A 26,295-nucleotide genomic window follows, 5' to 3' on the forward strand; every position below is an offset into this window, starting at 1 on the left:
CCTTTTCTTTTCGGTGGTAGAATGAGCCTTCTGCTATGTCCTTCCTCAGCATGACTTTGATCACCCCCTGTACCTCTCAATGCCAGAGACCCCATGTGCACTGTTGACATATGAAAGAAACCCAGTACTGAGTCTATTCAACAGAGCCTCTGTCCTGCTCTATGTTAACAAGTGCTGGGTAGCCCAGCCAGCCTGGGCACAATGCCACCTGCACAACCTCCCCAGGCTGCCCATCCTCTCTTTGCCACACTGTCTCATCCTAATAGTGAACAGAATAGCGCTCTTCTCCCCACATCTGCCTCACATGACACTTGGTACAAGAAGGACAGGATGGAAAGTTATGAAGTGACTGCAGTCAGCCTGGGAGCCATGGATTCATATCGTTGAGTGAAGTGTGACACTCAGGAAAGTTCAGGAGGTGGAACACTGACCCCCTTCTAACACACAGAGGGGCAGGCAATGGTCCTCGCCTAACTAAGATGCTCTGGAAGCTTCCAATCAACTCAAGAAACTTCCCTCAGGGTCTGCTCTGTGACAGGCCAGTGGGGAAACCCTGAGTGCTATGAGCTGGGACAGTGGGACTGAAGGCAGGTGGGTGAACAGATTGCTTCACTCAATACAGGGTAGTCAGGGCAGTGACCAGGCAAGCCCAGACTGTGAGAGCAGAGCACGGGACACCTGCCCAGGCAGGTGAATAGCCTTTCCAGATCTGAGATCTAAAACTGAATGGAGTTAGCTAGGTGCCCTGAGGGAGTAGGGAAAGAGCAGTGATGGGAAGGGCAAGGAGGATTATTCCCAAGAGAGCTTGGGCTCTCAATGTGTGCATCTTGGGAATCTGTTCATACCCACTCTACTCAACACCTCTTGCTATGACTGACAGGAGACAGGAGTCTGATTGAAGAGGAGAATTTTGGACAGAGATGTTTGTTTCATGTTTCCACTCGAAATACAGTGACGTTTCTGATGTGGACAGTAGATGAAATACAACTTGCAGGACTTTCTGGAAAGATTTTGTGAGTCAGTGGGCATAATAAACAGAGTTCTCTTGACTCAAAAGGGCAATGTGGATATCAGCAGGGAGGGTCCTTTTCCCCTGCTTGTCTTACTGTGTTTTGTGTTATTTTAACCAAGGAATTGAGGCTGGGTAAATTATAAAGAAAAGCAGCTTCTGTTGGCTCACAATTCTGGAAGCAGGAAAGTCTAATAGCAAGGTAATAGGATCTACTTGCTTTCTTGTGAGGGCCTCATGCTGAATTTCAAATGGTAGAGGTCAGTATTTAGAAAAATGTGACTTCCCTATCAACCATATTTAAGGTGTTTGGTTAGTCTTGCTTTCGTAATGAGGCCTCTACTGGAGAACAGAAGTGGAGATAGCTTTGATCACTCTTTGCCTCCCCCCAGTGCCAGTGTCTGTCTCTAGGCTGAGACTCTACATCCCTGGGTCATATTAGCCAGGCTCACACTGGCAGGACTAGGCTGGTGAGGAACAGGTCCACCTGCCAGAGGTTTGGTTCATGGCAACCTCACCCACAGCAGAATCTTCTCCTACTATAGACTTCTCAGAAAACTAGCCCTTCTCCCAGGCTGCAGGCCCAGCAGGAAATGTTGACAGTACATTGTCCCCATTCTCTGCCTCCAGCACTTTACTCTTCAGGCTCTTAGCCACCGTGGATTATATATAACACCTGTATCACCCATACTGCAGCGTTCCAGGTGTGATGAGTGGGTGGGACTCACGCATGACAACAGGACATGCCTTATGACAAAGGAAGAGGCAGCTGTCTGCCCAGGGAGGGCTAGAGATGTGGCTCAAGTGGTAGAATGCCTGCCTAATGAGTGCAAGGCCCTGAGTTCAAACCCCAGTACTCCAAAAAACAGACTCCTCCAGGCACAAAGAAGGATGTTTTCCAGTTGAAATTTAAGCTGTGTATTCTGTAGGAATTTTCAAGATAATAAGTGACAGTTGGACCACCATGACTTTTTATGTAAACAGTTTTCTAATTATAAAGAGTTCATGCTCAAGTAACAGGATGCAAAAATCAGTTGGCGTTCTCTATACCCATAATGAACACACTGAGAAATAAATCAGGAAAGCAATCCCACTTGCAATAGCCTCAAAAGCAACCTAGGAATAAACCTAACCAAGGAGGTGAAAAGACTTCTACAATGAAAACTATAAAACTCTGAGGAAAGAAATGAAAGGAAACACTAGAAGATGGAAAGACCTCCCAGGTTTGTGCATCAGCAGAATTAATATTGTGAAAATGGCCATACTACCCAAAGCAATCTATACAAACACCATTAAAATTCCATTGACACTCTTCACAGAAACAAAAAGAAATACTAAAATCCATATGAAACAACATAAGACCCAGAAGAGCAAAAGCAATCCTGAGCAAAAAGAGCAATGCTGAAGGTATCAAATTGTACTACAGAGGTATAGTGACAAAAAAAACTATGGTACTGGCACAAAACCAGATGTGTAATGTGCTGGAATAGAAAATTCAAAAACAAAGTCATGCAGTCACGGCCATCTGATTGTTAACAAAGGTGCCAAAAATATATGTTGGAGAAAAGACAGTCTCCTTTAAAAAATGGTGCTGCAAAAACTGGATCTTCACATGTAGAAGACTGCAACTAGATCCCTATCTCTTACCTTGCACAAAAATCAATTTAAAATGTATGACTACCTTACAAGAAGACCTGAAACTTTGAAATTACTACAGGAAACCATAGGAAAAACACTTCAAGATAAAAGCATTTACAATGACTCTCTGATTAGAACTCTAATAGCTTAGGAAAGAAGGGCAAAAATTGACAAAGAAAGAAACAACAATCACCGAGTGAAGAGACAGCCTACAGAATGAGAGAAAATGTTTGCCAGCTATTCACCTGATAAGGGATTATATTCAGAATATATAAAGAACTCAAAAAATTAAGCACTGAAAGAACAAATAAGCCAATCAATAAATGGGTAATAAACAGAAAAGAAGAAACACATATGGCCAATCAATACATGAAAAAAATATTCAGCATCCTTGGCCATAAAGGAAATGCAAATCAAAACTGCATTGAGATTCCATCCCAGCCCAATCAGAATGGCTGTCATCAAGAAGAACCACAAATGCTGCCAAGAAGTCAGGAAAAAGGAAACCCTTATTACATACTATTGCTGAGAATGTAAATTAGTCTAACCACTGTGGAAAACAATATGGAGGTTTCTCAAAAAACTAAAACAACTGTCATTTGTCCATGCTATACTGCTTCTGGGTGCATACCCAAAGGAATCTAAGCTAACATGCAACAGAGACAGCTGCACACCCAAGTTTATCACATTATTTACAATCGCTATGCTATAGACTCAGTCTGGGTGCCTGTCAGCTGATGAATAAAGAAAATGTGATATGTTAATGGAGTATTATTCAGCCATAAAGATCAAAGAAATTATCTAATTTGTAGGAAAATGGAGATCGCCATGTTAAATGAAATAAGCCAGACTCAGAGAGACAAATACCACGTTTTCTCTCCTATGAAGAATCTAAAGATATTTTTTTAAAGACATGAAAGGAGAAGGAGACCTGTGGAAGAGAGCACCAGCAGAAGGGAGGAGGGTGACAAGAGAGGGTAATAGGGGGTAAACAAATTGAAATACATGGTGTGAAAATGTCATCATGAAACTCATTGTTTTGTACAATTAACTTTATATTGTTGTGCTGGACAGGAGTACATTGTGGCATTTTCAAAAGTTCTTACAATGTAGCAAATATATCATACTTGAATTCATCCCTCCATCATTCTTCTTTATTCCTCTCCACCCCTACCATTTCTGGAACAGTTTCAACAGGCATCATTTTTCCATTTACTTACATGTGTTCACAGTATTTGTACTGTGTTCACCCTCCCATGCCCTTTCGTCACCTCCTCCCCCTTCCACTGGCACCAACCCCCCAGGCAGAATCTGTTCTGCCTTCCTGTCCTCTGATTTTGTACAATTTTTTTTTTGCAGTACTGGGGCTTGAACTCAGGGCCTACACCTTCAGCCACCCTACTAGCCCTTTTCTGTGAAGGGTTTTTTCGAGATAGGATCTCATGAACTATTTTGCCTGGGCTGGCTTTGAACCACAATCATCCTGATCTCTGTCTCCTGAGTGGCTAGGATTACAGGCATGAGATACCAGTGCTCAGCACAATTAATTTTTACAAAGGAAAAAAATAAGTCTTTGGGGAGAGCATTTTCCTACTCCACACACCAGTGTTGTGTTCCTTCTAATATGCTCCTACTCTTCCTGAGAAAAGGCATTAAGAGGGGGAAATGACACCTGTTAGTAATACTTTCCCCTTAACATATAAAATGTAACGTTTAACCTGGATCCTTTATGTCCTATTATGTAATTTTATTCTCACAAACTGAGACTAGAGATGATGACTCCAGTATCAATCAGCGTGGTCTCCAAAATAAAGACATATGAACCAGAAAAGAAAGAGTTCATGGTTATTTGAAAATGATAAAAATGGTAGAATAATAATCACATCAAGCCCTCCATAATCTAATCAGGCAGAATTGTCATTTAATAATATGGTATAACTTTCTCCCTGCAGCCATCAGAACTTTGGTTTCTTTTCTCTTACTTCATGTCATATGCACTTTCCCACATCCTAAAACCCCCTCACCCCCTCCCCATGGTTGCATAGTGTTCCCTCAGGTCCTCATCCCAATGGACCTGACCACATTCTTACGTCAGGTAAGACTGTGATTAGGCTCTAGCATAGTCCTAGTTTTCATTTCAGTGCATTAGTGGATATCAAGCACTGTTCTAATAATTTTGATGACTTACCACTGTCCTCAACAGGTGAGGAAGATGACTCCCCACCTTCCATACACATGGCCACTAAGGTCTCAATGTGTTCGGCAAACTAAGGATTTGGGTGTATTTTGTGAAGAGATGAGAATTTGGTTCTGACTTTAGAGTGTTGTCCAGTGAAATGGAAAGTCCTGCCCTCTAGTATCAACTAGAGTCAAAGTCCTTTTACTTAAATAAGTTTTGAAACCATGATTCAAGTGATAGATTAAAGACTTTCGCATTGCTAGAGTACAAAAAGACATACATAAAGCCATCTTTTTGCAAAGATTGAAAATGTATTCATGAAAAACTCCCCTCTTCAATTGTAAATGCTATTCAAAGCCATTAAAGTAAAGATTCGTACAGAACAGCTGTTCTGTCTTACACCGATAATGTATTTGTCCTAAGATAAGAAAATTGCCTGGAAAATGCTCATGTTTATTGGACATAAGAGAGAAGCATTTCTATAAATCCAAGAGAAAGTACCCTACTTGGTTGAGTTAATGATTCCCCCCTTGGGAGAATTATCTTTCAGAAGGGTTGCTCTAAATTGCCTGTTTCTGTATCTTTTCAGCATCCATGTTCTGTTCAGGAGCTGAAAAGCATGTAAGCTGAGCATCTTTAGGGGTGAAGGGGGTTTGAGAGGTCCTGGTCTCTGGTCACTTCAGCTTTGGCTGCTGATCCAACTGCCCAGCCAGTGGGCTTTGAGCCAAGACTTTTGTCCTGGGCTTCAAAGAAGTGCTACCTGACATTAGCAAGAGTAGAGACCGATTAGGGAACAGAGGTGCTCACACCAGCATGAGAGAACTGTGCAGGTGGTTACTCCTCCTAACTGTGGAAGGCCAGAGTCTGCTGGGATTAGTGTACAGTGTCTCAGGTGTCTGAGCCAGGCTAACCACAGAGTAGAACTTGCCCAAGGGCTAAGCACAGATCTGAGGGCCCAGGAGAAGCAGCGCATAGACTGAGCCCCAAACCTCGTCCATCAGAATGGGATCTTCAATCCAGAAGGACTGGAAGTGAGCAAGGGAATTCACAAGGAATAGAAAGAGAAGTCCAGGGAGAGCAAGAGGGCCAGGGAATTCCCTGACCCCCAGACTCTGAGCATAGGCACCTTTCAGAATATACCCTCGTCAGTCATTCTTCAAGTACTTCGTAAGATCCTACTATCTTCTAGGAATTGCTTGCAGGCCCTGAAGATGTAAACACTAACAAAATAGATACAGTTACTGCTTTTGTGAAACTTACGATTGGAGATGGAGGTGGACAGTGGCAGACAAGTAAACAGAAATCTATGAATAGTTGGAAACCAACATGGTAGATAGTCCATGAAAGAGCAGAAGGTGTGAAGTTCCTCAAAGTCAGCATTCTCTTGTGTCCTTGTGATTAAATGAAAATCAGTGTAGGAGACAAGAGTACAATTAGGTAGGAATAAAACTCAAGAGAGTATCCCAAGGGAGCCTTTTCTGTCTCAGTCCTTTGAACCAGAGTTTTATGATGGTTGGGTAGGCAGAGAGACAGCCCCATAGTCTCACCATCCTTCTCTCCCTTACGATCCCTGACTCGAGCTTTCCTCCAGCCAAAGGAGGAGTAGTCATAGGATGAACTAGGAGTGACAGAGTCCATCCTGTGGAATGAGAGGCATATGCAGTTTGCTGTATACTAACTAAGCACAAATACTTTGCATAATCATCTTAAGTGCTACTGATATAAACTTCCCAGACAGATTCATTAAAGAACTGGTGAGAATTTGGGGCCATCTTGACTCAGATTCATCCAAGTCAGAGTAGGAATCCTGACCTCCTACCCTAACCAAATCCTACTGACCCATCTTCTGCCCTGGCCAGTGTCAAAACATCCCAGCAATTCCAGAAGTGCTCCCTTCCTTGGGTCAGGTTCCTTATTCTTGATTTTGACCTTAGCACTGGCTCTGAGCTTCCTAAAGGAAACTTCCTTATCAGTGATTCTTCAGAAGTTTTATCTCTCCCAGCATGCTTGCAAGACCCAGGTGACCCATTTGCCTGGACTTCCTTGATCTGTTCATCAAGCTCTGTAAGGTTATGCCATGCAGCAAACAATCCCCTGAATCTCAGTAGCTTACCACAAGGACTTCTTTATCAGTCACTATTACCTGTGTCCTTTGGATAGATGGCAAGTGTGTTGCTGTGCAAATGTACTCCAGGCCACATAAGGACTGGACCTCTGCTCCATCTTCACATTCTAGAATCAAAATGGTCAGTAGATCCTATCTGGTACATATAGTTCTTTTGGCAGAGGCAGAAGCTGATGAGAGTAGAAAAATCTATTGCCTTATAAAGCCTCTACTCAGAAATGTCCACTGTCATTTTTGCCCAAGTTTCATTAATCAAAGCAAGTCACATAAACCAAACAGAAGGTTACAGACAATATCTTGATCTCTGCACACTACCCTCTTCATCACAAATGGTCTCTTCTCTGTGTCTATAAAATGCAGCTATACCTTCCCAAGGAAGCTCAAAAGTCTCCTCAGATAATAGCTCAAAGTTTTAGTGCATATAAGTTCTGGATGAGGCTCCATTTGATCTGGCAGCCTATGAACTAAAAAGAACAAGGTATTTGCTGAACACATAGCCAGCATACCATGGAGGGTCCAGAACAGAGTCACCAGTAAGCACTTCCATTCAGGAAAGGGAGAAAAGAGAAGACACACAGAAGTTACTATTGTATTTCCACAACTCCACAGACAAAGGTTGTGAAGTCCCCTACCCAGAGAGGAAAGAAGGTTGTAGAATGGGTCCTGATTCCGCTATCTGGATGTACCTTGGCTCTCCTTTGCTCACCATTATCCCTGGCCCCACCTTTGGGAGGTCCTTCCTTTTCCATTTTTAGACATAATCTAAAAACAACAGCATGGGTGAACATGCCCCCTTCGCAGCCAAACAACATTCTCAACCTGCATTCTGCCAAGGAAAAGTTGGAATCTCAGGGTTGTTTTCCATACTAGACCATCATAGAACACAACCCCCCTTGGGAATATCCACTAACATTTTTCCAATCACATCCCAAACAGAGATATACACTTCTACTGGGTAGAAGAAGATATAGCCTGGAGAAATAGTCCATCTCCATTTGGGCCTCTGTATTGAAAGTACTGTCTGCCTGTGTGATTCTTCTGGAATGGTAACCTGTATCCTGCCCTGCACAATGTAAAGAAAAACTACTGTGAACTCATTTGGTGTGAATTCCAACCCAGCTAGTTCAGTTTCCAAGCTTCAAACAGTTTTCCTTTTTGGCATCTTGAATAACAAGGCATGGACCCTTTCTCACCCCTGTTCTGATTACATGAGGGTGAAGGTAGTCATTTCTCCATATCGTCTGTCTGGTGCTTTCCAAGTCTGTCTATGCATCCAGAGTACTTTGGAGACCAATTCAAATGACAAATTCCAGCCTTCCCACCAAAATTTGCATTGAAATTTCCTGAGGTGGGACAGAAAGAGTTTGTAGGAGTTTTTCAGGTAATCTTCTGAAGCCAGCCATGACCTCATGTCTATCTAGAGACAGGAGTTTGAGAAAGCACAGTGAATGCACACAGATGATATAGATTGCATTGTCTGTAAAATGGGAAGGGAGAGCAAAGTCTGGACCAGTGCAATCACAGAAGGACTTCCTGGAAGAGGAATGGAAGAGTTATAGTTGGGCAGTGGTGACCAGCATAGGTTAGAGAGACAAAGAGATAAAGTAAGAGGTTGACATAGTAACTGGTCCAGGGGAAAAGTGATGACGGCCATAAGACTTGAGTGGGGAGATATTGACCTTAGGAGCCTTCTAAAACTCCACATGGGGAAGTCCTAAGGATGCTTTGAGTAAAATTTTATCCCAACAGGTAAAATGTCACAATGCTCGGAAGCACTGCCCCCTAGATTTCAAGTAGTTTTGGAAATAAGCTTTAGGAAATTGTGTTACTGGGGTATTATTTAAGGTAGCGCTGCCCAAATTATCTGCAGTGATAAATTAGAGCTTTTTACAATCAGTTATGGGCCAATACTTTGTGACACCATAAGAGAAAGAAATTTCTAGAAAAATGAAATGAATAACAATAATATACATGGCATAAACCCAATCTTTTCATTGGTATTAGATTCAACATATATGAAATTACTCTGTCGAATGCCTACTAAGGTTTCCAAATGTTACTCTCCATCTCTGACTTAGCACATGGCAGACTTGTAACAACCAAGTGAGGGGCTGGACCCAGTCTGCAGACCACAGTGAGTAGCACTGCTGTGGAGTGTGCCCTTATAGGTGTTGGTCATCTCCCCTACTTAGTCTTCTCAGCAAACCAGTTCTCCCGATTGACAGTGACAGGCCAAGGGAAGATGGCTTGAGATATACCTGGGCTCCAGCAAGAGCTGGTGGTTCAGAAGCTGCCTGCAGTTTCCTGGGTTCTGGAAACCAGCCCAGAAGTGTCTGTGCATGTGTGTGACTCTGAGGTCTGCCTGGTAAGATACAAGGCTTTGAAGGAACTACAGGTAGAGTAACCAGCAATCCTAGTGCTGGACTGGGACAAAATTAAATTGCTTCTGTTATCAGTTTTCTAGAGAAAACTTTATGGCAAGACAAATTTGAGGACAAATTTTAAGCTATTTCATTTGACATTTTTAAAAAATATTTAGGAGAACTGAAAGGGTTGAAATTACGTGAGTGTTTCCAAGATGGAAGCCATTTATAAGTGCAGTTTCAATACACACATTCATCCACAGATATTCAGACTCAGGCTTGAGTGGGTGTATGCACACAGACACATACACACACAAACTGTCTTGAATCCTTCCATTTTAATGCCTGGTAGCCAGTCATTTAAGTAGCTGGCCAGGGTTAGATGAATGATAGATTAGCAGGTGTGTCATCCCACCCCTGCCTTTAGCAGCCAGAATTGGAGTGTGTTTGTGTTCTTATTTTTGTACAGCAGATCACTCCTTAATTTCATAATAATTATCAGGCACTTACTGTGTGCTAAGGACTGCTCCTGCACAGTGACGTACAGGCCATGCTACAGAGTTAGCATGGAGCACAAATATTTAAGTAGTTTTAAGAGGACATGGGGCTGGGCTGGAAATGGGGCAAAACTGAGACAGCCTCCTTTACAAAGCCACCTGTGAAATGAGAAAGACCAGCCAAGGAAGGGCAGGGGCTGAACCCCAGGCAGAAGAAACAGTAAGAGCAATAGCCTTGAGCCTTAACCAAAGGTGTAGGCACAGAGACACTTACCCCTCCCTCCTTAGCTTTTGTAGTTGATTATCTGGTTTTAGTAGGAATTAAGAGGTAGTAAAATGCTTTCCTGAACATAAAATATGGTAAATGGAAAAGGGTCAGTAATAGAGGAGAGAGGGATTCCTTATATTTGTAATTGAGCTCAGAGAGTTTGTGCTTTGTTTCTTTTTAAATGGTGCCCATGTGTAATTGTTTTTAATTGGAAAAGAGAAAGCCAAATAATTTAATGCTCAGAGTATATATGCCTATTGTGTGTCAGGCATAGGGCTAAGTGGTTTCATTTATTATCTCGTATAAACTCTATAAACAACTCTGAACTAGGTGCTTATGAGAATAAACAAAACAGAGAAGGAAATGACTGTCCCTAGTACATGACACTTAGTAGCAGGGCTGGGTTTTACATCTGGGTCTGACTCCAAAGCCTGGCTTCTGGCAGTTATGCTCTGTTGCCAACCCATGGGACAGTTAATTAAAATTCCCATTCTGCAGATAAAGAAACTGAGCCTTAGAAATGTTAAGGAACTTGCCCAAGGAGGACCAGCTACATTATTTGTGGGTCCCAGTGCAAAATGGAAATGAGGGGACCTCTGTTTTGAAGTTATGAAGAACTTAAGACAGTGACAGCAGAATAATCAAGCAAACACGGGTCCTCGCTGGTCTTGGAGCCAGGTTTGGATGCCTAGCCCCTAGAGTCCTCAACGCCCCGTGCCTCCCTCCAGCTGAAAATGTGACTGCACAGTTACAGATGCATGACAGTGGCTGATAAGATGTGAAGGGAAAATGAATTCAAAAAAGCAGGAAATACTTTTTTGAGATTTGGTTTAAGAGTCAGGTCAGCCTGGCACCAACTGGCTGTGGGGATCTTCAGGAAATTATGTAACCTCTCACCAACCAAGTCAGCTTACTCACCAAAAGTGGACGTATAATGTTCTTCTAGTACAAAGCTGCCAGGACCTGGCCTGAAAACAGCCCTTCCCCTGCCTCTCCTGAGGATGAAGGCATGCTGCAAGGATGGTTGGGTCTGGTTTTCAGACTCAGACTCCCTGTGGATTCATGTCCCGCTGCTCAGTTTTTTACACATAACATCTCAATAATCTTCATAACAGCCACATAAGAGGCAGCTGTACTCTTTCTTCACTTTGCAGATGAAGAAACTGAGGCACAGACAGGTTAAGTAACCTCCCAAAGGTGAGTAGCTGATAAGCAGAGAAGACATGGTCTGTACCCACGGCTTCCGCTCCTCTCTCCTAACTCTGAACTATACTGTCTACTTGTTGCCTTGAACCTGCCCAGTGTTGGGCTGGGATGCTAAGAAATTCATCTTGAGGAACCATCCAGGGAGAAGAGAGGAGGTGAATCTCCCTTTCACAAAGGCCTCGGAAGAGTCTTTGTGTGGAACATGCTAAAGAACCCTCTCTCTCCCTGGGTGACCACTCTAGCTCATGGTGACTTAGCTCCAAAGCTCCTCTCTGGCCTCACCTCACAACAGACACCCTTAAGCCTCCCAGAGCCTCACACATGTCTTTATTTTCCAAGTCATATCAGGCTGCTGGGCCTAAAAGCTAAGGAGAAGGTACTATTCCCATCACTTCCCACGTAAATGACACTACTTGAAGTCACATCGCCCCAACACCAAGATGATGACATCCTGAGGGTCTCCACTTCCTGTTATTTTTCTGATTCCACAATGCTGTATTAACATATCTTTTATTTCCTGTTTTTTGATGTTTTGATATCCAGGGCTGTGCTGACCCTGGAGGGGCTTACACTCCCGGGATTGGGTAGTTCTTAGAGATAGTAAACCATTGGTTGGTTTACATAAAATGTAATGCTCAGATAAGTTCAGCAATTTACACAAGCCCACCCAGCCCAGAAGCTCAGAGCCAGAGCTCAAACCTGAGTTGATCTGACTGCAGAATTTACATAAAATGTAAAATAATCAATCCAGAGCCCACACCCCAAACCACCTTCCTATCAGGATCTCACACTATTGGTCACCTTCCATCTTACCTCATTGCCCAAGGGCCAGCCACTAAGAATAGACCCTATGCTCCAGAGTCCTCTGAAATTATTCAAACCAGCTAATGCTAAGCCTGTGCTTGCCTACTCAGCTTTACCTGCTTCTTCTCCTGGAAACCACAATCAAGCCTCTTGCCCACAGTTTCTCTCTCTCTCTCTCTCTCTCTCTCTCTCTCCTTCCTGACTGACACAGATGCATCTGTGTGGCCACCCCATGGTGTGGGAAACTCCTCCCCTGGGAAACTGAAAGTGGAACAGTCTATCTAGTGACAATGGTACCCTGACCTGTTGGCCTTATCTACTTAAATATTAATAATAAAACCTATCTTAAAGCAAATATCCAGGTCACTTCCCCCAGGAAGTCTCCTTTGAGGGCCTGAATAAGTTACTCCTTCCTTTCCTGTCCTTGGAGTCTGTTCTTCGTTCCTTTCAGCCTTGAAGCTGGCTATGTGGTTACCACTGCCCAGAATGTGAACACCTTCAAGTTGTGTAATAGCTCATACTTCTCTGTCTCCCATGCCTCAGGCTCTGCCTGGCACATAGTCAGTGCTCAGTAAACTCATGGCATCTGAAGTAATGTTAAGCATGTACAGGAATGATGACAGTAACAGCAACAGCTCTTCATTCTTGGTGTTCTGTGAGCCTTTTATCCAGTTCCCAGAGCAACTCAGCAAGGGAGTATTGTCCTCATTCTGCAGGTGAAGAAGATGAGTTCAGAGATGTTCCGTAATTTAGCCAGGACTTCATATCCAGGAGGCCCAGAGCCAGTATTCAACCCTGAATCTGTCCAACTGCAGAGTTAACACTCTTAAATCTAATTGAATTGCACAGAATTGAGCCTACTGCCCCTTTGTGTGACTCTGTCAGAGGTGACTCTGCACAGATTGACCAAGGGGTAGCTCTCAGAAATGTTCTGTTCTTCTGAAAAAGCCTCATGACACCACCAGGCCTAATTCAGTTGTCAAGTGACCATTCCACAGCACTATCTAGAACACCATTGTGGGGATGTCCCCACTGAACACATATTTATGGCTTTTCTCTAGTTATGAAAGAAAATCCAGACTTACTATGCAGTGTTCTCCTTTCATCTTCTTTTGCCCTATAGCCATTTCTACTCCCTAAGCCACCCACCCCAATTCAGATGCATAGAATGACCATGGGTAAGGCGGAGCACCACCCTAGATTCTCCCACTAAAAGGGAAAGACTCCTGGTACCCATATCAAAACAACCCAGCCCTTAGACAAAGTCTTGAAGGACATCAGGTGGTTGGTGTCTTCGGGGCCTGATTACAACATCAGCTACTTGAAGGATCCCTGTTGAGGGGACTCCCCTCAGCCTTCCCCAGCATCCCAAAACTCAGCCATGCACCTTGTGTGAATCCAGAAGTTTCCTAGGGAACCTAATTCTTCCTCAACTGCTGAAAGCTGAGGTCAGGAGAGCCCTGGACATGCACAAGTAGGGAGAGAAGAGCGTTTCGCCAAGCCTGTGTCTTTCCCTTTCATCCTTCTGCAGCATTTTCTGAGTCCCAATTGGAATAATGGACCTGAATGTCTTGGATTACAAGAGCCCCAAAGTCTCTGCCTTCCTGAAGTCTTGGATTAGCTTTTTTTTTTTTTAACTCTAGGCATCTAATGTAAATGTTCCAAGTGGTTAATATTCTCCTGATAAGAAAACATATGTTCCCCAAATTTAGCGGGAGTTGTAATAGAATCATGTTTCTAAATTCTTAATCCACAAAGAAGGAGCTTAAATCCCAACAGCATTCCAATGTTGGCTTTTTCAGGAATACTTACAGAGTAATTTAGGCCTGATTATTAAAACAGCAGGTAGCTGGCTTCCTTTCTGCTCACTTAAGAAAAAAAAATTGAACCACAATTCATAAACTAGTCTCCAGTACCTCTATAAATTGAAAAGATTTTCTTCCCAAGTGGACAGCTCCAAGCAGTTTGAGAAGCTTGTGAACCAAGGGGTGGGATGTTTCTTAACAGGGCTTCATGGGAAAGTGTCTGGCTTGGGCCCTTTGCCTGTATTACTCACGACCAGCCCAGAAGCAGAGGGAATTATCACAATGAGACAATAGAAACTGTGAGACTTGGCATTGGAGGGAAGGTGGGATTCCAGTATAAATCTCCCCTATCTTCAGTGTCAAAGCAAACCTCCAGATCCCACCAACTGCCCCCAAGGTCATGCAGTGGTGAGACCAGAAACACTCCTTGAATCTTTGCCAGCATCGTGATTATCCCTTTCAAAAATAAAACAATAACCTAAATGCTCAAAAATTAATCTGTAAAAATGACAGTTGTTCTCAGTTCTGGCAAATCCTCAGGCTCACGGAGAAGCTTTGTAAAAGATCTATGTGGCCTTGGGCAAGTCGCAGCAACTTCAAGACATGGTTTTGTCATTTGTGCAAGTAAAATATTAACATGCTCTCACTGGGTCCCCAGTATGAACGAGTAGGTATAAATGTGCTTGATATCTTGTAGATACTTAGTAATTGTTATTTGCTAAAATAAGTGTTATTGAATAAATGATACTTTAACCATAACATATCAATTAAACATGTCCCTTTTGTTTGGTGCTGAAACAACCTTGCATTTAATCTCCCCAAGATGCTAGATGGCAGATACAAATTTTACAGAAGAAACTGAGACTCCAGGAAGGTAAATGATTTTTCCAAAGTTACACAGCAAGTGGTAAGGCTGGAATTGAAACCCAGGCATGCTGCATTTAACAGCCATACTTTTAAACACCGTGACCTCTTCCTCCAGAAAATAAGGAGAAACAGATAGTCGTGAGGCAAAGGCTGAATGTGATGAATTGCCTTTTGCTCTTTTAATCCCCACCCAGACTTCTGGAAAGGAGGAAGATGTTTGTGTAAGCTTTCTACTGTCTCAAGGACACTGTGCTCAGAAAACTTCATTGATTGCTTTCACATAGTGGCAATTTTGCCTGTTCCTCAGAACCCTCAAAAACAAGGCTCGTGAGGTCACCAAAGCAACTGACAATTGTGATGTTCCTAAAGCTCTTTTGTTCCTAATTTCTCCACGATGGTCAGAGAGAGCCCTGGGCTTCAAGCAAGAAGGTGGCAGAGGATGGAAGACCTACTGGCTTTCCATCGTGATTTACCTGCTCACTTATTAACACTTGTTCTGAAAGGGATTTCCAGTGGAATTTCTCATCAAACACAACCATCAAATATCTGATGAGGAAGAGATGGCTGCAGTGCCCACAGAATAAATGGAGTCAATTTTGAGAGTGTCTTAGCATCTCTAGAAAAGAGGTCTCCCAAGACTGTCCAGAGCAGGAGCTGTGGAAGGGCTCTTATGCACTCACAGTAGAGGACCCTCAACTGGTGCTGTTAAACTCAACACCAAGGCTTCCTGCACAAAAGCACATTCTCCATTTTTTAAAATTGCATCTCTAGAGAAAATGAGGGTCCCAGGAAGGAGGGAAGGCAGGCCTCCTTTTTGCTGCTGCTTCTTGTTACTGAACCAGATTCCTCCCTTAGCTTTGGACAGATTGCGTTGCCTAGAACAGAGAACCAAGCATGTGATATTCTGCTGTAGGGATGGATGGCTCTATAGGACTGAAAACGGGGGCAGCAAGGGGCAATACCAGGGAAGCTGCAAGCAGGTCCTGGATCCTGACTTGAGGCTTTAGACAGGCAGCAAAATGAGGTACATGGTGCCCCTCAGATCCACCTGGCAAATATTAGCTGCACTTTGAGCTGGCTGAGGAGGATTCAAAAACAAACATCACAACCCTTGCCTTTAAGGAGTTTGTAGCTAATGAAGGAGACAGGCACACAAATGGGTAATTCCAATACAATTTCTTATGGGATTCATTCTCACTTTCTACCTCTGGACCAGACACCGTGTAACCTGGTAGGGGTTCCAGTCACCAGGAAACTTGGGGTATAATGCTGCACTCTAATGCTGAGGATACTGTGATAGCCCAGGGGAGGGCATCTGCCTGAAATGGAGAAATCCCCAAAGAGAAAACGGACAGAAAAGAAACTCCATGAGCAAATCCACAGTGGCATGAAACATTTTGTACCTAGGATACTGCGTGACTGGCTGGGTGTGCATCGCTTCTTCTACCATTATGACTTTCAGATGATACTGCTGACAAAACGCCCTCCTTTGCTCCACTGGTTTGTTCTTAGGATTGAACTTGAACTTGGGGCCTCTTGGCCATGGTCTGCAGCAGTTTCATGATCTCATCCTCCAGATGTGATGGGCCAGTCTAGGTTTCACTCCTGGGGCCTATAATCAGGTATATTCCCCTTTATTATATGCAGTCTCTCTCATCCACACATCCTCCCATTGCAAACTCCATAGGGATGAGCCTCACAACCACGATGTGAAAACTGTACTCATAGTGGGCTCTGAAAAAAAAAAGCATAAAAGGCAGCTGGTTATTGTGGGGGCTCAGAGTTGAGCCCAGATAAAAAGCTATCTGGAACTTGGCAGGGTTTTGGTAAAGGCTGGCATCGCTTTTCTTCCTTACCAGAAAACAACACTGCCACACTCTACCCTCACTCCAACCCTGTAAGGTCAGTGGTATGCTTTCTGTTTTCCTGATGAGGTGCCTGTGACTTGGAGGCCTTCAGTAATCTGCCCAAGAACTTCCTGAACTTATAGTCAAGCTAAGATCATTGTTACCTCTGCCTCAAACATGCTTCCTTAAGGATTTTGGGTCATATTATTCCTTGGCATCCAGGTTTTAGCCTTGATGTGAACTCTCCATCTGTCACTTTTCCCATCACTTAACTCCTCCAAATAGGACAGCACAGGCCTATTCTTCACCTGCCTCTCTCCTCTGGCTTCTGACTCATTCACTGACATATCCTTCAGAGGATATGTCCATAGAAACCCACACTAATAGCTGCTGAGTGAACAAAGTCACCTGGTTAGTTGCTAAGTTCAGCTGTCTCCATGGAACTGGTGTCACCATCATGGACCGCGGACTTGTTCAGAGCCCCCTAGTGGCTGCAAACTGACACAAAGTCCCACAAATACAGGACTCACTGAGCTTCTCTCAGGTGAGCAAAAGTAATTGCATAGATTTTCATTTCTACTTTGGCAAAAGAATACCATCTATGACAAACATTTGGAATTCACAAACTAATAGTATCCTTAACTTACATTCCCTGGCGACCACATTTACTCTCCACACACAAGTCTGGCTGAGGATAGTCGCACAGTCTCTCAGACTTGCATCCTTGCATCCTTGCAAAGCATGGGATGCTTAACGTTGTCAGCAAGCCCACATTGTCAGTCCCTGTAAGCATTGCCTCGAATCAGCTCCGACTTTCAATCGCTGCTATTATGTATCAATCAATTCCTGTGTGCATTAGCTCTCAGTGTTTATTTTCGTTGATTGCTCTGTTCTTGTGTGGTGCCATTTTGATTGTGATTTTGTTCTCTCCAATGCTTTATTGCCTCCCAATTATTTTTCCACTGAAAAGCAAGGACACGATCATCAGCCCTACTTGAGAAAGTCACAGTTCTGAATGTTTGAGAAGCCTGGCACCCTCCATGCTCCTTTTCGTTTGAGATGTGACTGATATGTGTTCCTAAAAATTACCATGTGAGGAAAAGTGGGTAAAAGGAATTGAGAGGTACAACACTTGTCAACAGTGGCACATTAAAGAAAGGGGAAAGAGAAAACATTAGCAGTTTTATACAAGCAGTGCAATCAATGTGGCACTTGACCTTGAACAGATCTGACATTTGTTGGAATTGGATCCAACCCCAATAGCATCACAACTTTCCCTCCATTTTGGAGACTTCTTCTGCTCCTTTACAATGACATGCCAGCTGCCACTCTTCCTGTACCCACTTCCATCAGCAAATGTCAGTCCTCTTCTAGGTCACGTGCCATATTTATTGTAGTACTTATGTATTTGCATCACTGCCGATATTTCTGAGTGTCGTGACTCATTCCCCTTTTCCTGCAACACATGGTGAACTAAGGAGGTGGTAAATGTCTGTGGCATGCACATGTATGTGCTTGGTATGTTCCCTATGTGGCTCTGTTCAGCCAAGTACAGTTTTCTGTATTTGCCTAGTACATCTCCGGAGGGAAATCTTGCATCAGCAAATGTGAAATTTCCTTTACCCTCAAACTGTTCCCTAATATATCTGTTGAGACAAATGATTTATGGGAAGGAATGCTCATTTTCAAAACAAGTGTTCTGGCAGGACTGACTGCACCTGATTTACTGTTCATTTTTTCCTTGTTTACTCAGACTGGACCAAAAGGATTGAGTACCAGCCTGGCTCTGGGAGCATGCCCCTGTTCCCCAGCATCCAGCTGCAGACGTGCGATGGCGCTGTGTCCTCCCTCCAGGTCACTGCAGAGCTGCAGACCAATTACATCGGCAAGGGCTGTGACCGGGAGACCTACTCTGAGAAATCCCTTCAGAAGTTATGTGGTAGGTTTTTCCCTGCTGGAATTTGTTAAATTATTTGCTTTCCAATGATATATACAAATAAATCCTATCTTATTATATTGAAAGAATCAGTCCTCCCCACCTGTCTCAGCCCCCCGGACAGATATTTACTGATGGCAGCAGGGTCACAAGGCAGATTTTAGCATTAGACGTAGCTGATTCAGACTCCACTTTCCAATCCTATGACCTTGGCCAAATGACATGGTAAAGTCTCCATTCTTCACTGGTAAAACAGGGATTAAATAGCACAGCGTGTCTAAAAGCACCTGGCACAGAGCCAAGAGTCACACAAACTCCTTTCTGCCTTGCTTGTTGGTCCACAGGCCCAGAGCCAATATGAATATTGGTGTCAGGCACTTAGAATGGGATTTGTTTCCTCTCTCCCAGGCAGCTACAGAATTTTCAAAGCCCAGTGCAAATGAATTATGGAATCCTTGTTCAAAAATTATCAATAATTTTAATATGGCAACAGAAAAGCATTAAACCAGGTGCCCACAACTAAGCATGGGACCCTGTGCAACTACTTGGGTTATAATTGACTGAAATGGGTACATATCTTGTTGAGTGCAAAGTCAAAAAAAAGCATAATCAAGAGATAAAAGAGTGGAGAGAGATTTATTACATGCATCAGTTAAAGAGAGCACAAGTTATTTTCAAAGCAATGCCCTCCTCGGACAAAGGAAGCATGAAAATGTTACTCTGGAAGCCTAGACATCTTCATGGGGAATCACTTAGGGGACAGGCAAATTCTCCAGGATATTCAATTCAAAACATTCCTGAGAATGCTCAATTTAAGGTCATAGTTCAAGAAGGAGAGATGGCAGACAGGAACACCTCTAGATATGTTTCAATTGCATTGTAAAGATGGCGTGCAGGATCTTCTCTGAGCTTGCTTAGCTTGCATCATAAAGATAACAGACATGATTGCTCTGGAAAGCTTAGCTTCTTTTCCCAAAAGGGTTTCAGCTTCAGCCAAGAAAGGACACTTTGAGGTATGTTAATGTGGAAGTTTGTCCATCAGAGTGCCTACCTTACTGAGCTGCTAGCAAGGTCACAAGCCCATGAAACTGGGCCTGCCAGTCGCCAGCAGGGAGGAGCTTGGTGTGGGGATGGAGGTGGGAGTTTCATGGGCAAAGAGATGATGCCACAAGAAAGGAAGCAAGCAGGAATTAGGAAACCAAACCAACAGAGATGCTATGAAAGATGGGTGTGGAGGAAATCTACACACCCACTGTGTGTACCCATGAGTCTCTTTATGCATTGCTTGATTTAATTCCCCTCTCTTCACTGTGGAGAAGATGTAATTTGCCCAGTTTTAGACATGGATATTTTGGGGCCCAGAGAGTGAAAATGACAAGTTCAAGTTCACACAGATAGAAAGTATCAGAGCCAGAATTTGAAGGTAGGTCTACCTGAATGTCAGGGTCTTTAGGTTAGCCTCCACCAAGGCCAATCAGGCCTCCAGAGCAAGAATGGAACTCTCTCCAGTGAGCCTGTGAAGGAGCTGAGCATCCTGTGAGGTAGGGATGATCCCAAGTGCATGGTAAGCCAGACTGTTGATGTGTTGATGGATCCCCTTTATCCACACCCCAACCTCTAGTTCACTGTTTCCTTGTTCTCTTCAAGAACGTACAGAACTACATTTGACTTCCTGCCATGTGGTGGGGGAGCTTAGGAAAGGGCTTACTCCTACACTGGGGGTAACTGCACTTCCTCAAGAGGAAAAGGAGGTTCCTGAATGCACAGTCTGGTCTGGCCCCCCTCCCTGAGAGTCCCCTGCTACTATATTTGGGGCAGTTTTCCTGCCTAAACACTGGGACACATACCTCTTTGCCCATTCTGCTCTTGCCCAAAAACCCAAGTGAGAATTTCAGAAATGAAATTAATGGTGCTCTGGTGTCACCATGTTCTGTTCATGCCAGGCTGGCAGGGTAGACTTCTGGGACTGCAGACTGCTCTGTAGCAAAGCAGTAGATTTGTAAAACACCACAACTCCAATATTCCAAATGGCTCTTGCAAAAAATAGATATCTGAGAAAATCTGAGATATTCAGAAAACTGCCCCCAGTCCTTTCCTTCCCAGTGGTGTGCAGACACCATCTAAGACAATGTCTAACTCTGAGGGAATATCTCATTTCCCTCCCCGTGTACGTTGAATGGAAATCAACTCGACCCCATGCCACTGTGGGTTACAGTCATTTCCTGAACTCCTCCAGGTTAGAAGCAGATGATGAATCAGCTTGTTAAAGATCAGAGGGGCCCGAGGGCACACATCTGTGACTTGATTTTCAATGCTGCTGAGGAGAGACAGGAGACATGGAGGTGAGAAGGATGTTCTGAGCAAATAAACTTCAGAGCAAAATTGCGTGTGGTGTGTTAACAGTTCACCCTCTCCAGTCTGCCAGCCCACCTTGCTGAAAAGTATCCTCACTTAGCCTGGAAAGGAAGGCAGTTTCCCACAAGTGCAGCTTCATCCAGTGAAGGGAGATGTCCTTTGAATGTCCTTTTGTGACTGTCTGGGAAATCTTGTCCAGTAACCCACAGTGCCCAGGCCAGTCCTGCCCCATGTCAAAAGCCTGACTCTTTATTGCACTGAGAGAGAGCACAGAAAGAAAAGGGCAGAAGTAAAGACACCAGGCTCTATCTAAGCTCCAAGGCAGCATCACTCACAGAACAGAGGCTGGGTTGTATGCCCTCAGTCTTGTGGGCACCCCAGCTTCTAGACACAAACTTCTGTATGTTTTCAGCGGATGACAGGAAGGATTCTTGCTGTTAAGACACTTTAGGCTTCAGCCTTCATGCATTTTTCATCCTACAAATCTTTATGGACTTTGGAAGGAAACAGGGAGACCAAGTAGGATGTTACTATAGAGTCTAAGCAAGAGATAATGAGTTCTGAACCAGGGGAGTGGCAGTAGGGATGAAGTTAACAGAGTTAAGAGGCAAAATCAGCAAGATTCAATGTTGGAAGGGAGAGAGAAGGAATCATCTAAGAAGGCCCCATTGTGAGTGGCTAAGTGGACAAGGTTGCCAACAATCAAAACAAAGAATCCAGGGCCAAGAGCAGACTTGGGTGTCAGTGATGACAATCACCTGTAGAACACCAAATTCTAGCCTGCCTCTCTATTCTCTCTCCCAGAGCTTTGCCTCTGCCCTGCAAATCAATCCATCATGGTAGCCACATTTCTTCCTGGCGCCCTGCCTCCACCTTTCTCCTGCAGAGCCTTTCCCTTCAGTCCCTAGTCCCTCACCCTGTGCACACTGGGGTGTGTCTTGTGCTTCCATAATGGCTGGAGCTCTGGAGCTTCCTCTGTGGTGCTATGATTGAGCAGTGATCCAGCCAGGGATGTTTTCCCAGAGGGTCATTGTCTTGTCATTGTCTGCCTGCTTCCTCTTCCTGTGGCACTGACTCTTTGGCAGACAATGAGAGAGAATCCTGTTTAAGGGGACAGTGGACAAGAGATGGCATCAGGCCTGATGTCAGGAAGTACCTGAATGGCAGCTCCTGAAATGGACCCAGAGATGCCCTGGGTGTTGGTCATGTTGCTTCCTGAGGTTTCTATGTGGAGATGCCTCCATGTAGACAAAGCCAATGGAGGGCCCTGAACCTGTGTCCCATTCAGCTTGTAGGCCAGATATAGCCTAAATTGGTCCCTACTCCTCTGGTTTTACATAAAGCCAGGCTTTTTGGAGAAGCTGAACAACTGCTTATCACTTCTTCCAATTTCAGGGATTCAGGTGAAAGGCCTACCATTACAGTACCCGGCTTTCCAGAGGCAAAGTGTTACAGAACTGTGTTGAATATGAAATGCATGAAGAAGCCCCAGTGAGACCTCGCAGCTAAATCAAATTTGACATTAACAACAGCCCAAGAGAGGGCCCACTTCAGCGACCTTGAGTCACTACATATTATATGAAATATAAAAATACTTTGTGGTGCATATGCCCTTTGTAACAGAGAGGTCAGGAGCTGTTCCTTCGGGGAACCACAGGGCTCCTGGCAGCTGGCTGGTACCTCCCGTATACCATGCTAGGGGCAGCTGTTTTGTTTGTGAGTCAAGAGCTCCCAGGACAAGTCCTGTTGAAGAAAGGCCTCAGACTATAAGCATGCTATTAAAATCAAGTGACTCATGCTATTAAAAATAGTGCAGACAACCAGTGTTCTTTGGATTTGTACACTTGTGAGCCAGCAGATTTTTATAGAGGACTCCTTCTTTCAGTCATGTATTTATTATTATGTATTACCTGTTCAAATGCTGTGCTAAATCTTGAAATAATATAGAGATTAATAAACACACTTAACAATTCAGTCTCCTGGGAAGACAGACATATTTTTTTAAATACAATTTTTTAGGAGCTATGAGAATCCATGGTTTTCTGGGTAGGTATCCATAGCCCTAGAAATTCAGGCTTCTGATTTCAAGGCCTTGGGGACTTGAGAAAAAACCTTTCTTTTCCAGGATTCTAGTGGTGGAATGATAGCTTGATTGTAGCCCCACTAGGGTATAAGCTCCTGAAAGGATATCAGGGACTCCTCTTTACCTATGCTTCAGGTATGCAGATAGACACATAGAGCTGCTGATATCAGTCATTTACCTGAATTATCAGTCAGGAAAAGACAGGTTATTCTGCAGTAACAGAGGATTTCACAATCTCATTGGCTTGAAATCACAGGTTTACCATTCCTTCCACACGTCTTTATTCAATTGGCTGCTGATCTGCTCCATCATGGCTCCCCAACAGAGGATCCAGGCTGATGGCACAGCCTCTGTATAGAACATTGTTGATCTCAGGGCAGATGGGAAAAAACCATGGTGAATCATGGACTAGCCATGAAGAACTTCTGCCCTGATCTAACACATCATTTGCACTCATTTCATTCATCAGAGCAATGACTGAGCTGATACCATGGGTAAGAGAGGTATATTGCAAATAGATAAATTCCCCTGCCACCCAGTCCTGGTGGTCCATTAGGCACTTGTAAAGGGTCTCCCTGGCTTCCCCTGTGACTCTCTACCACTGAACTGCTCCAGCCATTTCACAGTTCCTTCTTTAAAGTAAAATACTCCCTGAGTTCCCAAAGGTTGAGCCATTTTTGTCGGGTTCATTCCTGTGTTTTCATGACAGTGCCTGGCATAGATTGAACATTATGTAAACATTTACTGAAATGATATGGAGTAAATATTGTATGTCTGCCATGTTCCCATGTGTGATTTCCATGCAGAGAACACAGTATAGAATAAGCCTTGCTCCTTAATTGCACTGGTGCCTCCTTCTGAGACCCTCCCACTTATCCTCACTCTGTCACATGTCCTGTGATGGACCCTGACAGCTCCATGCCAGTCACCCACAGGCCCACTTTGAAGTTCTAAGGACACTATCTGTCCTTACTAAGGTCATTCATAGCAGAATGCAGGTCTATAAACTAAGTTCAAACAGTGACCACCAATTCAGGCCCCATTTTAACCCTTTTTTCCCCCTTTTCATTTTATCTTTGTAGTGGAACTGGGGTTTGAACTCAGAACTTTACACTTGCAAAGAAGGCACTCTACAACTTTAGCTATGCCTCTAGCCCATTTTGCTCTAGTTATTTTGAAGATGGATTTCTTGCAAACTGTTTTTCCAGGCTGAACTTGAACCACAATCCTCCCAAGTTCAGCCTCTCAAGTAGCTAGGATTACAAGCTACTGGTGCCCAGCCCCTTTCCACTCTTACACCATAGTGTGCTCTGAAATCTGCCTCATTCACCTCTGTCTATATCTCATGCGGCCTCAGAGCAGCTTTCTCACCATGGTAGGGACCAAGGACTGGAGTGAGAGCTCAGCTATGGCTCAAATCCCCCAGCACTCAGGTTGCAGCTCTGCACTGGAGCAATATGAATTCTCAGCATTGGCTGCTCCAGGGACCATCACAGGCTCCAAAGCTGCAACTGAAATACTCCCCGATGTGCAGATGATGGCGCACCGTCTCAGTGAGTGATGCATCCTGTTTACCCTCTGCTTTCCCTTGGGGAGAAGACACAGAACTTGGGAAGAAGTAAATCTTTCCCAGTTTGTTTAAGTGTACCAAGAAATGAAAAACAGTCTGTTAAGTTCCAGGCAGTCTACACCATCTGGTTAAATGCACTTCATACTTTCTGGCAGGCAACATCTGTGGGACAGGGAGGTTAACCTACCACTCTCCCTCCACAGGGAAGACAAGAGTGCTCCACATCAGTGGCCTTGCCAGGATACATGTTGTCCTCAATAGCATGGGTGGGAGCAGCCACCTGTATAGAGAGGTGGGGTCCTGTGGGACTGTGCTGTGTTTGGTAGGTCGACTGGTCCCAGGGACATTTCTGTGTGGCAGACAGAACATTGTCTGGTTGTCTGAGAGCTGCACTTGTCTCTAGCTACCTGTGTCACTGTGCAATCTTGGTCAGTTGTTTCTCCACCCCTGAGCCTCACATTCCATGTTTGCAAAATGCCCAGGAATTTACAAGATCTCTCACCAAATTCCCTGAGGCGATGCAGTTGGGATCCTGGGCTTTGAACCTGGGAAGCCTTGGTGATGGGTGCACTGACTAGCTGGTTGCAATCCTGGGCTCACTCAACCTGGGTGTTTTGTAAACTGGAATCTTAGTGGCATTTGCCACACCAACAGGTAACTAAGAAGGAGCATTAATTAATTCAGGTCTAGTATCCACTCAAGCCTAATAAAAAGTTCTTAGGGAGATAATAAAGTTATCCCTATAAAACTATGAAAATAAAGTTGTGTAAATATCAGTTATATCTGTATAGCAGGGCTAGTTTATTCTGTTAGCATTTTTACCTCCCAGCCTCTCTTTCCTGTCTCCTCTATTGGCTTAAACTAGTCCTTGCTATAAACCTCCCTCCCTTTTGCAACCCTGTTTGGGGGAAATTTTCAATTGATTCCTTCACTAGCCTAAGGCAGTAACTGTAGTGTGATATCTACAGGCACAGCAAAGTTCATATGCAAAAGTAGGTGGAGTTTCCAGCCTTATCAAACCCTATTCCAGGGTTCCTGTGTGGCTGCTGCATAATGGCAAAGATGTCCCCAGCCTTGATTAAACTGTGTTGGCATCATTGACGTGAATTAGAGTTTGTGAGCCCTGAGTGTTCAGCCCACATCTCTGTGCCCATCCCTTCAGATTTCAGAAACTAGTGCTCCATGTGGCCCCAGTCACTGGCTATCTTCCTGCTGGAAAAATCCTTGTGTCAGACCCAATGCACTTATGAGTCAAAGAAGCTGTTGCCATATTGTGTTATTCTGTGAGTGCTAGGAAAATGAATTTGCCTCAAAATACCATGTATCTCCCACTCCCAAACCACCCACAAGTCTCTATCCACATCCACCTTAATAGATGTCTTTCTTACTAATACCAACGGAGGGTGCCACTTTAGGAAAGCAAAGGCTTTGTTGGCCTTTAAAACATGAGTGTGAACTAATTTTTCAGATAGCTAATATCAGTCAAGGAAACAAAGTGAGAACAGATGTAATGAGAGGTGTAGAGCATGGACAAAGGACTGCATCGGCACCTGAGCTTTCTGTGAATTGCCAGGAGGAGCAGTTATAAATAGTAACTGAAGGCCCATTATTGTGTCAGGTACAGTAACAGGTTAGATCTCTAGGAAATACCCATATGAATAATGCCATTAATTCTGGCCACACTTCCCTAAATAAGGGTGTCTCCCACTTTCTTAGGCATGGTGGTTCTACAGCATGGAACTC

General features: G+C 43.9%; 1 protein-coding gene across 1 annotated transcript in view; it reads left to right on the plus strand.

Moving 5' to 3' along the window:
- Clstn2 (calsyntenin 2) overlaps positions 1–26,295 on the plus strand; it is a 565,999-nt gene that overhangs the window by 451,115 nt on the left and 88,589 nt on the right. Inside the window, exon 6 of the mRNA XM_074060266.1 lies at positions 18,362–18,547. Coding sequence (XP_073916367.1) covers positions 18,362–18,547 — 186 coding nt within the window. The remainder of the gene's footprint in view (positions 1–18,361; positions 18,548–26,295) is intronic.

Source organism: Castor canadensis, chromosome 17, assembly GCF_047511655.1.
Source record: "Castor canadensis chromosome 17, mCasCan1.hap1v2, whole genome shotgun sequence".
Lineage (NCBI taxonomy): Eukaryota > Metazoa > Chordata > Mammalia > Rodentia > Castoridae > Castor > Castor canadensis.